This window comes from Episyrphus balteatus, chromosome 3 (assembly GCF_945859705.1).
Source record: "Episyrphus balteatus chromosome 3, idEpiBalt1.1, whole genome shotgun sequence".
Classification (NCBI taxonomy): Eukaryota; Metazoa; Arthropoda; class Insecta; order Diptera; family Syrphidae; genus Episyrphus; species Episyrphus balteatus.
This window is the reverse complement of record NC_079136.1, coordinates 40,516,696-40,532,479: the sequence shown is the minus strand read 5'-3', so window position 1 is coordinate 40,532,479 and position 15,784 is coordinate 40,516,696. Positions and strand designations below refer to the sequence as shown.

General features: G+C 32.2%; 1 protein-coding gene across 1 annotated transcript; it reads left to right on the top strand.

Moving 5' to 3' along the window:
- Nucleotides 1-4,882: 4,882 nt before the first annotated feature.
- On the top strand, nucleotides 4,883-15,006 carry LOC129913385 (endochitinase). The gene is made up of 7 exons (XM_055992011.1): nucleotides 4,883-4,962; nucleotides 12,615-13,233; nucleotides 13,296-13,419; nucleotides 13,479-13,970; nucleotides 14,027-14,260; nucleotides 14,552-14,713; nucleotides 14,777-15,006. Exons 1-7 carry the CDS (start codon nucleotides 4,959-4,961, stop codon nucleotides 14,933-14,935), a joined length of 1,794 nt encoding a protein of 597 aa, XP_055847986.1. The 5' UTR covers nucleotides 4,883-4,958; the 3' UTR covers nucleotides 14,936-15,006.
- Nucleotides 15,007-15,784: the final 778 nt, after the last annotated feature.

Genomic DNA, 15,784 nt, shown 5'->3' with positions numbered 1-15,784 from the left:
CAAGAATCGTATACGTTTATGTTTGATGGGCTTTGTAGATGTGTCATCTAGTTGATAGTTGTTGCATGCCTCGTTTTAGAGTTTAATATTTTTTAATTGTTTTTTTTTTTTTTGGCAGCACTGCAGAGACAAACACTGGCCAGGAATCTGCGGGATATGCACTTGGTTGATTAATATTCTTCGCACAAAACCACAATGTGGTTTGTATTGGAAGCTTTGTTGTTGTTGGTATTTTTTTATATCTAAGTATTTTGTTCTGTGAGTATATCGTAAAACCTTGATCATGAAAAATGTTTTGTTCCGACTATTAAAGCTGAATACAAATTTTACTTGAAGTTACTTTTGTTAGGTTTATTGTAACTTGGAGGCTTGTAATTATTTAGAACAATAAAATAAGTCATCTTGACAGGCAGGTGCAATTTTATTACTTCCATCGAATAGATGGAGTTTAATTAAATTTTTACAAATGATAAAGCAAAATATTTATGAAAAATATATTTTCTTATTTATTATCCTTCCGTTCTATATGCAATTGGATATCGTGGCTAGATTGTGAGCATCTACGGACCTGCATGCTTGAATATAGTTAAACTCAAAACAGTGTGGAATAAGGTATAGTGTGGCATTTGTAAACAATGAGTCTGGTGACTAGTTGTGATTTGTGGCATTTAAGTCAACCAAAGATGCAGTTCCAAAGTATTGGAACAATGTTATAGAAACAAATTGTGAATCCCTAAAGGATTTGCATATAGTTTTGGTTTATTTTGATTAAGAGCTAATAGATCTGATATGAGTGATAAGGTCGATAGATTTTGAATACAGATGCATAAATACTCCAGTTGGCAATATTCCTCAATATAGCCTTATGACACTTTTGCGAAGCGACAGAGAGCCATAGTATAATATAATGTCAATCATAACAAAAACATAACTGTTAAAAAAAGCCAATTTTTCCTTTGTTGAAATTATGCAGGCACAAAAAACACTGAAATATAAAAGTGTGCAAGGTCTAAAGTTAGGTTTAAAATTAGAATTAATTAAATTTTGAATGTTCTATTCGCAATTTTCTTTTATTTACCAATTTTAAAAGATATTTGAAAGCCAAGTGTATAACAAAAATTGAATTGATAAATACAAATTTAACCCCAAACTTTTGAACTTGGTTGACTTTTATATCTCAATTTTGATGATCTGTTAGTAAGTGAGTCAGTTACGTTTTTGCAAATTTTGAAGCCCTGTATCTCAGAAAATACTCATCCTAAGAAGCTGAAATTTTGAAACAGATAGCATCTTTGGTAAAGAAGTTTAAAGGGAATAGAAAATGGCCTGAGTTGTTTCCTGCAAATAAGGATGTAGTGACAAAGTTGCTAGAGAACTTGACTGGGCAGGTGGGCACTATACCATGCCCCTTCACATGGCTTAAAGCTCTTGTTTCATTGCTACATTGCCAACTTTCTTCCTTTTCCTTGCTGGATTAACTTTCAAAATAATCCGCACATCACTTCTGAAAAAAAAATAAATTCAGTTCTTGTGTAACCCTTTAAATTGGAAACATAAAACAGAAGTACACATGACAAAATCATTCATCATTAGTCCTGATAGATATCGAATTAAAAAGTAGCCAAAGAAAAAATACTTTGAAATAAAAGATCTCAAAATAAGAACTCCCGAAAAAAATCATTTGCGGTAAATTGTGACAACACGACAAAAATAAAAATAACAACTAAATAAAAAACCATTCAAATGAAAATAGTATTTAAATGAATATTTGATATTTATCAGCTATCGAATAATTCGATAGTTTTTATTCGATACTTCCCATCACTAGCAAACAGCTCGAATACATCGAATACATGATCAACCAAAATGGGCATTTTCAGGATTTTTTCTAAAGCACAATACCGCCTCAGGTTTTCTTATATTAATATTTTGATTGAGTTCTTATCTATAATAGTTCATATCTAAATGCTCGCTTATACGCGTATAACAAACGAACGAAAAGTCTAATCGATTTTATTCTTTTTGCATGCTCTTTGTATTTGTTAGGGGAAGGTTTTATGTTAAAAAATTCAAAAATATATAAGAAAAACGCTCTGCGAAGCTATTGTTTCTATAATTTTAAATAAAAACACTAAAAAAAAAATTTCCGTTTTCGAGTAATTTGTTATAATTTGAAAAAATTGTATTGGAGGTACACTTTCTAAGCGAGGTATAAAAAAAAAAAACAAAAAAAAAAACACTTTCAGAATTCTATAAAAATCATCTGTACCAAATTTGAATAAACTCCGTCGACCCGTTTAGACTGTTGAAATGTGTGCAGATGGACGCACAGACGGACGGACAGAATTGCGAAACCCACTTTTTCGGAGTTCTCTATCATCGTAATGTTGGTTTTGAATAAAACCTCAAATTATTTTTTGACACGAAACCAATACTTGCCCCATAGAAATATAGTAAAAAATGTGAACAAAAGTATTGATGTTTAGAATAAACAACCAACTTCAAAAAGGGAGGAGGTTGTTAATTCCTCTACACTTTTTTTTTCTATTTTTTTTAGCTCTTAATTTGAATTGGGTGTACCAGTTCGGACTTTAGAATAAATGAGAAAACCATAAATCCAAGTTTGGTTCCATAGAAGTCGGTTTTTTTTTTTTTTTTTTTGATAAAAATGACTAGGGTCAATGTAAACAGGGGTAAATGAGAACATGGCTCATAACAAGCTTCAGTTAAGTCTCTTTGACGCATACATAAGTACAAATCGCGGACGCATGCATCTTTTAACTTATACGTCAAACTCAATGCTGTCAAGGGAGAATTCATTCGACGAGCGTATTTTCCGTGAAAGATAATTTTTTAAAGTGCCAAACAAGTCGTTAGTCTTTCAGAAATATTAAATATTTTTGCAGATTCAATTAAGTCAGTAAAATTTGCAAATACTTTTTAGTTTTGAATTTTGATTTAGATTCTATGTGAAACAAACAAATTTTAAAATACAGGACATTTATGTCGATTTTCATGTGTTTACATTTACCCCAGAATATTTTTCATAATGGGTAAATGTAAACAATTTCATGTCTTTTTTTTCTTTTGACTTTAGATTTTAATATGTTTGGACGGAACAACTTCACAGGTATCTTCAAATGCAAATATGAAATGTGGCAATTCTTCTTTATAAATATAAACAAATATTTCCCAAATTGTTATTCAATACATCAAAAATTATTGATGAAAGACGAATTCTGATTGCAACAATCCTCCTCGAAAACCATAGAATAAATAAAATTTTTTGGTCGAGGAATTCTTATTGGAAAATCAGGACGGAACTTAAAAAACTACCTTTTTATATAATAGGGTAAAGAACCGACGGAAAGTATCATGTATGTCCTTATTTTATAGGTAATTTACTAACATGCCACTCACTTAATGGGTCTATTTTACCCATTGTTTATTAAAAAAAAAAACATAGAAGGAATAGCCTCAGAATAAATACATAGCTGAGGCTAAAAGTCTTGAAAATATTTTTGTTTGAACATTCTATTTAAAGTTTAAGTTATAAAAAAACTAATGCCCACAAGTCACAATTCACAAGGAACTTTTTAATGACAAATTAAAATGGACCAAAATCAAGGTGGACTTGTTATTAGCTATGTTTAATTTTCATCCTGATCCAAACATGCCAATGGAAATATAGTAAAACATAAATATAGATGATTTAGGGTTTTTTTTGTTGGCAATTTAGGTAGGTCTAGGTACCTGTGTTCATGTGAGGCATCACAGTTTTTATACTACTTATTGCAATTTGACAAATGAGGTATTGTAGGAAGCGTATTGCTTCTCCGCTGGTTAAAGACGATGTGATGTTGCATGATTTTAATTATGGCGCCTTGTAGAGGCTAAAATCGAGAACTATTTTTATAATTTTTTACAAATACTATGACAATTCTTTATCACGAAATTATACTTCCAAAATAATTTTAATACAAACATAAATTCAAAAATTTAACAAAATAATTATAAGAAAAAAAAGAAATGCCCCTTTTTCCTGTCCTCTGCGGGTATAATACCCAAAACTTGCTCCTTAATACATTTCGAAAATCGAGTCAAATCCACTAAACTTATGTGTTTTTTTTTCTAATGAGATTTTCTAAATTCTCTTTATTTACGAACAATCTTAAACAAAATGTTTTGAATGATTATTAAAATAGGAACTAAATGCTATGTGTCAACGTAAAATTGAAAGATTCTAGAAAAAATGCATTATCAAGTTTGTTTTTTGTTTGTTTCTATTGTCATACCGGTCTCAAGTGTAGCAAATCCAGAAACATGCATAGACGTTTAAAGGCACTTAATCAAATTCTATTGTTATTCAAAGTTCCATGAACCCCGTATAGTTCATCATCAGGTGTCCGGTGTGACTCTAAATCACACAAAGCTATTATGTTATTATGAGTACTTTGTATTCTATTCCAACTGATATGAGAAGTTCAGCGCCACTTATAGATATCATTAAATGCCTATTCCCCAAAGGCTACTCTCAGCTTATCACACTTCACAAGCCCCCTCAAGCCCCCAACAACAACTACCTTACTCGTATATTCAAATGAAATGCCCCAGCTCCATCTTTGAACAATGCTCTGTCAAGCGCATCTATCAAAAGTGTCGCAACAGGAACGTGTTTGCTGTCCATCATAATACCAAGAACATATAAAATGATTTTCCCAGTGATAACGCAAACGCATACTATAACCAAACCAGATTTATACACATTTCCAATAGAAACTACATGTTCGGACTTCAGAGCCAGACCCCCAGACTCAAGACTCAGACATTTGTATTTGTGTAGAACTCTCTCTATACTCTTGATAATAATAAAATTTCGTTCTTCCTTTTGGTGGTATAAAAAGCTCTTCAACCTTTGGAAGCACTGTCATTTGACTAAGTTAACTCACCTGTTCAAGATGGGTAAGTGTATTTTCTCTTCAAAATTTGTTTTTCTTATAATTTTGTATCTTTCGGGTCTTTTACTTACTTACTTGCAAATGCAGTGTGTTCGTGGTGCTGCAATGTTTTGATTTTTCCCGGTGTTTTTTTTTTTTTTTTTATGACCAATAAGTTCACTCAACTTGGCTCAAAAGAAATTCCTTGAAGAGTCTTCCCATTTGGGCTCCCTACAATTCCAAATGTGGTTTGGTTAATTAGAATTCAAAGTGCGATTGTTAGTCAATCTTTTGTTGTTGTTGTTTTTTTTTTTGTATTTTTAAATAAAATAATAAACAAATAATTTCACATATTCGTTCGTGGTAATAATAAGCAAGGCTTTTCCGCCATAATCGGCGTAGTGTGGTTTTTTTTTTATTATTTTATTTATTTTACAATGAAAAACAATTAAACAACACAATTTTAATCGTTACAACGTTTTTTTTTGTGATTGGTTATTGAGAAAGTTATAAACATAACTCATTCATAAAACAATATGTGATAGTTTTTTGTAATAAAGCAAAAATAAGTGTCAAAGTTGGTGAAAATAATTATTATTTGGCTCTGTTTCCACGTTAAACGTTTTACTCTAAAAAAAGAAGAAAAAAATATTTTAAAGATGAGCAGTAGTAATAAAATTAAAAACGAGTAGAACGACTTTAATCCTGTTTACCGTTTAAAATCAAACCACAGATTTTATTTTATTTTGTTTGGTTTTGGTGTGGAAGTGTCTTCAAACTCTATTATCATAAATGCATAGTTAAATCAATCTACAGGGTGTCTTTTAATCTAAACAACAAGCCTTTCGAAAACCAGTACATTTTTCAATATTGAAATTCAATAATATTTTTGTTGGAATCAAAAGAAAAAATAGAAGTTTACTCAAATATGATATTGTTTTAATTCATCCGTACCTATACAATTTTAACATAGTTTTAAAAAATTTAATTTTAGTATTTATACCTAACAATGATCATTGGTGGATTTTTTTTGTCAATGTTTGATAAATAGTGATGTGAATTAAATTTTTAAGATATTTTGCATAGTTTTATATTTTGCGAAATGTTAAAAGATTAATGTTCATAAATTACTTTTTCCAGTATAAATTGGGGTTACTTGACTTTTTTCTTATAATTGTTGGTTTCCTTATCTCGAGTTCATTCCCTGAATCTCTTAACCAAAATTATTAATATAGGTATTTGAATCTCAAATCAATTCATGGAAAAACAGAATTTTTCCAAACTCATCATTTCCAAACATATCATTGTTTAAAGGGTTTTACCTTCTCTGTTTCAAATTTGTGCTTGCTTAGGTACCACTTATTTTCTGAATTTTGCAGGAGTAGAGTCCTGTAGGGGCGATCGATTTTGCTGTCATTTATGTTGAAATTTCTCAACACAACGTGGGACTCGTTGACTTTAAATTGAAATTTTGACCATTTTATTGTGCATTTGGACTTAACCTTAGTAATCATAAATATCAAATTCTCAGGACTAGTTCGTTTCTGTATAACACCTTTTATAATAACAGTCACTGATTCAACCATGGGAAAACTTTTTTTTGCAGGATCAATTTATCCAAAGTTGCGAGTCAGGGTTAATTTTGTACCGAAAAACTTGGACTTAGATAAAAAAAAAAAACATTAGCTTTTCAAAAACTTGCAATTTCTAAGGTTTTTCCGTTTAAAATATCATGATTAGTTATGCATTTATAAATGTGTGTAAATACAGTTTTTAATGCTATCGATACATTTGTTTCTTTTATATTGAAAATTCAGAAAAAACACGTATCGTAACAAATGTAATCACTTTGTCAACGAAGAAACAAACCATGTGGTGTGTAGTTCTTCAGTACCGGCTTTAAAGTTGTTTACTCATAACTTTTGTTTGCTTTTTAAGACTGTTGATTTAGGTTAATTAAAACTGGTTTTGATTTTTATATTCAATTGAGTTCTAATTATGAATTTTATTGAGAGAATTATAATAACGAGTAATGCTCTCACTCAATTCAGTAGTACTGAGATGATGTAAAATCCTTATAACGATGGTGTAACAATTATAAATTTGCTTTTCCTTTTCTTTTGTTACTCATCAGGAAAATAAATTGTTTATAATTTCTTTACCGCAATACAAAGGGGTTAAGTCATAAATGATAGTTTGCCAGAAAATGTGATTGAAATTTAAGTGATGTATGAAAATCGATTAGTTTTTGAGCATTGATCAGTTTATTTTAGAAAGAGTTGATTTTTTTGATACCAAATAAAAGAGAATAAAGAGCTTATTTTTAGATGATCAAAACCCGAAAAGTGAAATTTTTTCTACCCGACGGCAAAATTTAACGTTCTATACAAAATCAATTATTTATATCTTCGTGATTTTTTTTAATTAATCTAAATTCTAAGCGGGTCTGAGATCGGTATTAAAATTTATTTTAAGTTTTTTGTCCGAACCTAAAAGTGCCCAGCCAAGTTCTATAGCAACTTTGGCACTGCACCCTTATTTACAGGAAACAACTCAGGCCATTTTCGACCCCCCTCTAACTTCCACACCAAAGATGCCAGAAGTTTGTTGAGCTGTTCAAAACCAAACACCTCACAAAATTTCAGCCTCCTACGATGAGTATTTTCTGAGATATAGGGCTTCAAAAATCGCAAAAACCGTAACTGACTCACTGACTCACTGATTCACTGATTCACTGACTCACTGACAGATCATCAAAATTATGGAGAACTTCCCGATATTGTAGAAACTTGAAATTTTACACGGTGATAGGACTTGTGGTGTATACAAAGGAGAAAATCGAAAAATTGAGATTTACAATTCAGGGGGCGTACTTACCGCCCATTTCCGCTGAATTTTCATAAAATATTATAGAGCACTTCTGATTATCGTAGAATCTTGAAATTAAGTAGAATGGTAGCGATGGTAGTTTATACAAAGAAAAAAATTTAAAATTTGAGAATTTCAGCCAGGGGGCGTGGCAACTGCCCATTTTCACTGAATTTTCATCAAATATAGAGATTTTCAATTCTACAGCCATACCTTGCAAAAAGTAGTGAAATCACAAAAAAAACATTACTGTTGAATGTAATTTGTGAAATAACTTTAAAAATCGGTAATTAAAAGAAAAATTGTCAAGAGAACAATCAAAATTTTATTGATACGAATTTGAACCCAAACTTTATAACTTGGTACACTTTTACATCTCAATACTTTTTGTGCCAGCATAATTTCAACATAGGAGAACTTGGCTCTATTTTCAACAGTAATGATTTTGTTGTGATTTCGCTACTTTTTGCAAGGTATGGCTATAGAATTGAAAATCTCTATATTTGATGAAAATTAAAAAGATCTCTTTAACCTCCAATGATAAAATCAGAGTTTTTGATAGAATTCAGGAATAAGAGTATTTTTTAATTTTTGAAGTAAAATAATAATCACTTGTTATAATCTTAATAAACCCAAAAATTAAGTATTAACAACTTGACAAATTCCTTTGGGAATTGCCTTTATATAAATACAATTCAAAAAATCTCTCAAAATGACATTACGATGGCATGTCTGGTTATGGTGGTCTGATTATTTTCTACCAATATCTTTTTTCTCAAAAAGTAAACATTTTCTTTGAGATCGTTTTTTTTTTTTGTCAATTTTTCTGTGTGGAGTGAGGTAAAATCAAAAAGCCAAAGCATACAAAATACAATGTCATGAAGTTTATTTTTAATTTAATTATCATAACTTCATTACTATTCAAAATATTTCGACTCACAATGACACAAATGTTTTGCGACCGAGACCCATAAATAAACCTAAGCTTAGTCATGCAAATAAATATCGATTTTAATAAAAATAAAAATTATGAAAAATTAAAATATACAGAAAGCAAAATAATAACGAAGACAGGAAATATAAAAATATCCTGTCACCTGTAAAAAGTTTGCAGAAAAACTAACTACTTTTAAAATATCAAGCGTCAAATGTGTTCTTTAAAGAAGTAGGTATATTACATTAAAAGTTGCTATAAAGTCAAATATCGAAACAAATGGTATTACAGTTAAACTGCAAAAAAAGGTATAACAGTTAAATTATAAACGAAACCCCTTTGTTGAAATAGTACCTAAAGTGGTTATGTTTGGCATCAAAATTTCATTCGGTCATGTAACGATATCATTAAGAAATTTAAACTATATGACTGTAGTTTGATCAAATAAAAACTATTTTTAAATGCCAAACAAAAACCAAAATAAAGAAAATAAATAAATACATTATTTAAGGCATGTAATGTCGTTTTCTTTCACTCCAATGAGAGTACCCTTTTAGTACTTATTTTTGCACTTTTGAAGGTTTTGTGTTCTTTGACGCCACAAAAGTGTAAAAAAAAAAATTACTCCGGAGTAATTTTAGTACTACGGAGTACCCCGGATTTACTCCACATTTTTAGTCAGATTTACACCGATTTGCACACACACTTATGAATTTGAAGTTTGACATTTTAAAATTTTGTTTGAAAAGTGAAAAATGCGAAAAGTTTTTCTTTCAAACTCTTTTGTTATTAACAAAAACAACCATTATGAATATATTTTCTATTGTATTATATTCCGCCAGATATATTTCTTCCATTTTGTTCGTTAATTCTTCACTTTTTCCAAAATGAAATTGAAACCCGAATAAAAAAATTGTTCAGCCAGTGTTCTTCATCAATAAAAAAAAATCCTGTCCCATATAAAAAAAATTCCATTTTTTTTTGCGTTGATGGGATATCAAGGGGCACGGTAGTGCCCAGCCAAGTTCTCTAGCAACTTTGGCACTACACCCTTATTTACAGGAAACAACTCAGGCCATTTTCGACACCCCTCTAACTTCCACACCAAAGATGCTAGAAATTTCAAACTCGCTCACAAAATTTCAGCCTCCTACGATGAGTAGTTTCTGAGATATAGGGCTTCAAAAATCGCAAAAACCGTAACTGACTGACTGACTCACTCACTCACTCACTCACTCACTGACAGATCATCAAAATTATGGAGAACTTCCCGATATTGTAGAAACTTGAAATTTTACACGGTGATAGGACTTGTGGTGTATACAAAGGAAAAAATCGAAAATTTGAGATTTTCAATTCAGGGGACGTGGCATCCGCCCATTTCCACTGAATTTTCATCAAATATTATGGAGCACTTCTGATTATCGTAGAATCTTGAAATTTAGTGGAATGGTAGAGCTAGTAGTTTATACAAAGGAAAAAATTTAAAGTTTGAGAATTTCAGCCAGGGGGCGTGGCAACCGCCCATATCCGCTGAATTTTCATAAAATATTATAGAGCAGATCTGATTATCGTAGAATGTTGAAATTTGGCGGAATGGTAGAACTGGTAGTTTATACAAAGAAAAAAATTTAAAATTTGAGAATTTCAGCATGGGGGCGTGGCAACCGCCCATTTCCGCTGAATTATCACTAAATATTATAGAGCACTTCTGATTATCGTAGAATCTTGAAATTTGGTAGAATGGTAGAGCTGGTAGTTTATACAAAGGAAAAAATTTAAAATTTGAGAATTTCAGCCAGGGGGCGTGGCAACCGCCCATTTTCACTGAATTCTCATCAAATATAGAGATTTTCAATTCTACAGCCATACCTTGCAAAAAGTAGTGAAATCACAACAAAAACATTACTGTTAAAAAAAGAGCCAAGTTCTCCTATGTTGAAATTATGCTGGCACAAAAAGTATTGAGATGTAAAAGTGTACCAAGTTCTAAAGTTTGGGTTCAAATTCGTATCAATAAAATTTTGATTGTTTACTTGGCAATTTTTGAAATAACTTTAAAATCGGTAATTAAAAGAAAAATTGTCAAGAGAACAATCAAAATTTTATTGATACGAATTTGAAAACAAACTTTAGAACTTGGTACACTTTTACATCTCAATACTTTTTGTGCCAGCATAATTTCAACATAGGAGAACTTGGCTCTTTTTTTAACAGTAATGTTTTTGTTGTGATTTTTATTTTACAATAATCAAACTATGGGTGTGTGTCAATTAGGCAGAAAAAAACCGATCAGAAGTGTAATGAAAAATATACCAAAATTAAAACTAAGTCCCCTTCTACACGAAGACGCAAAGCTCGAGACGCCCATCGCTGTCAAATTTGGGTCTTCAAAAAAATACTACGTGTAGAAGCGCGCGACGCACCGAAACGAAAATCAAAAGGAAATTCGAAGATAATTTCTGCGATCTGCGTCTTCGTGTAGAAGGAGACTTATCAACGAGCGCTTATTATGCTTCAGGGTAATTCCATGAAAAAGTGGACACGAATTTTGAACAAATTATGCAGTCTTTTTTACTTTTTTTAGTAGCAAATTACTATTTACAAACGGCAACTATGCAAGTTGCAATTATGCAAGTTGCAAGAAAAGATTCTTTGTTGTATTCCCTTATGGATAGACATAAAATTCAGGGAGTTTAATAATCTTAAAGCATTTTTATAGCATAAGCTTGCCAACAACAGAAGAATTTCACATGAAAATGACGGAAAAACAAGCAAACTGAAAATATGATGAGTCTAATAGTGACGATGACAATATCCCCTCGTAAGTGCTAAAATAAGTTAACATTTAAGCAAGCTTCGTTACACACTATTCGGTTAAAAAAAAACTTGAGTGAAAATGCATCTTTTCTTTACTTTTGGAACCACAAATCGCAGGTAACATGAGTTACCAAAATGATGTAACGTGAGTTACCTAAATATTTTAAAATTTTTCCTCGAAATATTGAAAAAATGTTTGGTTTTGTCACTCATATAAAAAGCTTGTAATTTTGTATGTATGGAATCTTCATTGAAAACAAATTGAGATTCTTAATTTCACATAAAAACTTCATACTGTCGGACTCTTAAAATTCGTGTCCGATTTTTGTAACGTGAGTTACCATCAAACTTTTATTTTTCCCAAGCAAATGTCAAAAATAAAGACAATTTTTTTAGTTAATTATGAAAGTAATAGTTATGCTCCATTCATGGATAGTAATTTCGTATCAATTTACATTAAAATTGAAAAAAAAAATATTATTTATGTGTTGGAAATTTTTGTGAATGTAACGTGAGTTACCATGGAATTGCCCTTCATATTTTATTAATATTAATTTTTTTTTTTCAATTCATAAAATTTTTTCCCTAGGCCTGTTATCACTATTTTTTTCAAGGAAATTATCCATTTTTGCCTTGTCACACACACAATTACAAAATTATGTTCTATCACTCCAGAAAAAGGAGTAAAAATTTAGAGTACTCCTTAATAGAGTGAAAGAAAACGACATAAGTCTGCAAATACGGCAACCCTACTCAAATGAAAAAAAATCAACAAAAACATTTATTTTTCAGCTAAATTGTATGAAGACTCTCTTCAATCTTAAAAATACCGAGTGCCATCTTTAAATACAAACTAGCACTCGGCAACCCTATTCAAATCCAAAAAAAAAAAAAAAAAAACACAAATAGCAAAACTGCTCTTTTATCATTAAATCATTTATATTTTTACTGATAACTCGTATAGTACCCTATGTCTTTTATAGCTCTTCTTTTTTACTGAAAATCTCTTTTAAAATTCATCTAAAAAAATAATTTAATAATTTTTGTCATTTCAGTTAAAACCACTCTAATTATCCCATTGCTGCTATTGGGCTTTGCAGCAGCAGCTTTAGCACAAGATCAACCCGCTCGTATTGTATGCTATTTTAGTAACTGGGCTGTCTATCGTCCCGGCATTGGACGTTATGGCATCGAAGATGTCCCAGTCGATTTATGTACCCACTTAATTTATTCATTCATCGGAGTCGATGACAAAAGTTGGCAAGTTATGGTTATCGATCCGGAATTGGATATCGATCAAAATGGCTTCCGAAACTTTACCAATCTCAAGAAATCACATCCCCATTTGAAACTTCAAGTTGCTGTTGGTGGATGGGCTGAAGGTGGCAAGAAATACTCACAAATGTGTGCTGTTAAAGAACGCCGGCAGACATTTATTCGAAGTGTTGTTGATTTTATGAAGAAATATGATTTCGATGGTTTCGATTTGGATTGGGAATATCCTGGAGCTTCAGATCGTGGTGGTAGTTTTAGCGATAAGAATTCGTTCTTGTTCTTCGTTGAGGAACTTCGAAGGGCTTTCAATCGTGAGGGTAGGGGCTGGGAGATTACAATGGCTGTGCCAGTGGCTAAATTTAGACTTCAAGAGGGTTATCATGTTCCAGAGTTGTGCGAGTAAGTTTCCAAAAGTTCTATCTTGAAAAGAAGAGATTTTGAAAGATAAATAAATATTTAAGGCTTTTGGATGCTATCCACGCTATGACCTATGATTTGAGAGGAAACTGGGCTGGCTTCGCCGATGTTCACAGCGCCTTATACAAACGTCCCCATGATCAATATGCCTATGAAAAACTCAATGTTGTAAGTAGAATGAATGCTTTTAGCTCTAAGAGTGTCCTGAAACCCTTTTCCCGTTTTAGAATGATGGTTTGGCTCTTTGGGAAGAGATGGGTTGTCCAGCAAACAAGCTTGTTGTAGGCATTCCCTTCTACGGTCGCACATTCACCTTGGGCAATTCAAACAAAGACTACAGCTTGGGAACTTATATCAACAAAGAAGCTGGCGGTGGAGCACCAGGACCTTACACCAATGCAAGTGGTTTCTTAGCTTACTATGAAATCTGTACTGAAGTGATGGATGAAACCAAAGGTTGGACTGTCAAATGGGATGATGCTGGAAAAGTACCCTACACTTTTAAGGGCAATCAATGGGTTGGCTATGAAGATCCCAAGTCCATTCAGATCAAAATGGACTATATCAAGCAAAAGGGTTATGCTGGCGCTATGACTTGGGCCATTGACATGGACGATTTCCATGGACTTTGTGGGGCTGAAAATGCCTTGTCAAAGATTTTGTATTATAATATGATTGACTACAAGGTTCCACCTCCAACTAGAGAAACTACTCCAAGGGTAAGATATTTCGTCAACTCGTCAATAAGTGACAATTAACATTCTTTTTTCTGTAGCCTGATTGGGCAAAACCACCATCGACTGAAGCATCCGCAGACGATGAAAATGTTGTTATTCAGCCAACAACAAGCCGACCAAGGCCAAAACCTAGACCAAAACCAACAACAACAACTACGACTACAGCTCCTAAGACTACAAGACGTCCTGTTCCTGCCGTTGTCGCCTCCTCAACCACAACCAGCTCACCACCATGTTCGACACAAAAACCAAAGCGAACAACAACAACTCAAGTAAGTTCAAAGGAATTTCTATTTTTAAAATATAAAAATCAATTGATGGGTTTCCCTTGATTGACGATAAGCGTCTTCGAGTCGTTTTGTTCTTTTCGTCGTTGCATTCTTGTTCGCATGTAAAATGCAATCGATCTCGATAAATTGATAGCGAGAATAAGGTGAAGATCAAGCGAAAACATTTGCCATTGGCATTGACAATGAACTTTGTGATGCGACAACAAATTGATCACAATTTATGTAGAGAGTTCGATGAGAAATTTATAAATTTTAATTATTTTCTTTTTGCAGAAACCAACAACCGCTGAGGATCAAGAGGTGATTGACACACCAGTTGTGTCAGACACTGAGATCGGTGGAACTCAGCCATCGGCTGAAGTTGAGGAAGAAGATGAACTGTCAAAGATTGATTGTTCCACAAGGGATTACGTTCCACATTCAGATTGTAGCAAGGTGGGTGTTTCTTTTGTGTTTGTTATTCATCATGATCAAATTGTTTTGTCCAATCTTTTATAGTATTACCGATGTGTACATGGAAAACCTGTTGAATTTACATGTAAGCCTGGAACTGCATTCCACACTCAGACGCATGTGTGTGATTGGATTGAGAATAATGATCGTTATTATTGCACACGTAGGAAGAAGACTGATTTGGAAAACGATATTACGAGTTAAGGTGGCTGGGAGATGCTTTTTATGGATTATTTTTTATACAAATTATATTTGGGAATGTCAAAACGATAATACAAAAAAAAAAAACAATATAAAAATCATTTTTGTTAAATGAAAACCTGGTTTTTTTAGTTTTGTAATTTTGATGTGTCCCGACCCAAGTAACAATTTAACTTGCATAAAGTTTAATAGCAACTATTTTTTGGCTTGAACAGGGGTCGAATAACGGCACAATATTACGGTCATACGTTATCGTTTTGACTATTGCTGTCTCTATTTTATCAATAGAAAAAGATAGTGACACATAGCGACCATACGTTAACGAAAGTATAAAACATTGCATACTTGCAAGATTAAAACATTGCATACTTATGAGAAAAGCATTGCATACTTGCAAGAAAAAATATTGCATACTTACAAGAATTTTTTGGGACAGGTCTTATAGAAAATACAAGGCTTCCTTAGAATGATTCAAACAGGTCTAAGGAAGGCCTTTTTTGACTGAAATTTACAAGGCTTCCTCAAAACAGTTCTAGGAAGTCAAAGAGAACTCCTTGTATGCCATTTTACCATGGCAAACTTGATCAGTAAAATTTGCTTTTGTTTTGAAAATTAAATGCTTTCAATCGCTTTCGAGAGAATTTATGCTTCTCCACCATACAATAGGTCGGGGATGAAGAGTGGTTTTATAAAGTATCTCCTTTTGGTTCTCCGTGATAGAAGTTTTTTCAGGAATTGCTTTCTCAACCCAAAGAAACAGCAATTAGCAAGAATTATCCTGCGAATTATGTCTGCGATGATGTCATTTTCGCCAAGTTTGAAAATAGTGTCCATATAGGCCAATTTTTCATT

What these genes read in the sequence shown, in the direction of transcription:
- LOC129913385 (XM_055992011.1), top strand. An exon ending in AGCGAACAACAACAACTCAA is followed by an intron (nt 14,261 to 14,551) that starts GTAAGTTCAAAG and finishes TTCTTTTTGCAG; the next exon opens with AAACCAACAACCGCTGAGGA. An exon ending in CACATTCAGATTGTAGCAAG is followed by an intron (nt 14,714 to 14,776) that starts GTGGGTGTTTCT and finishes AATCTTTTATAG; the next exon opens with TATTACCGATGTGTACATGG.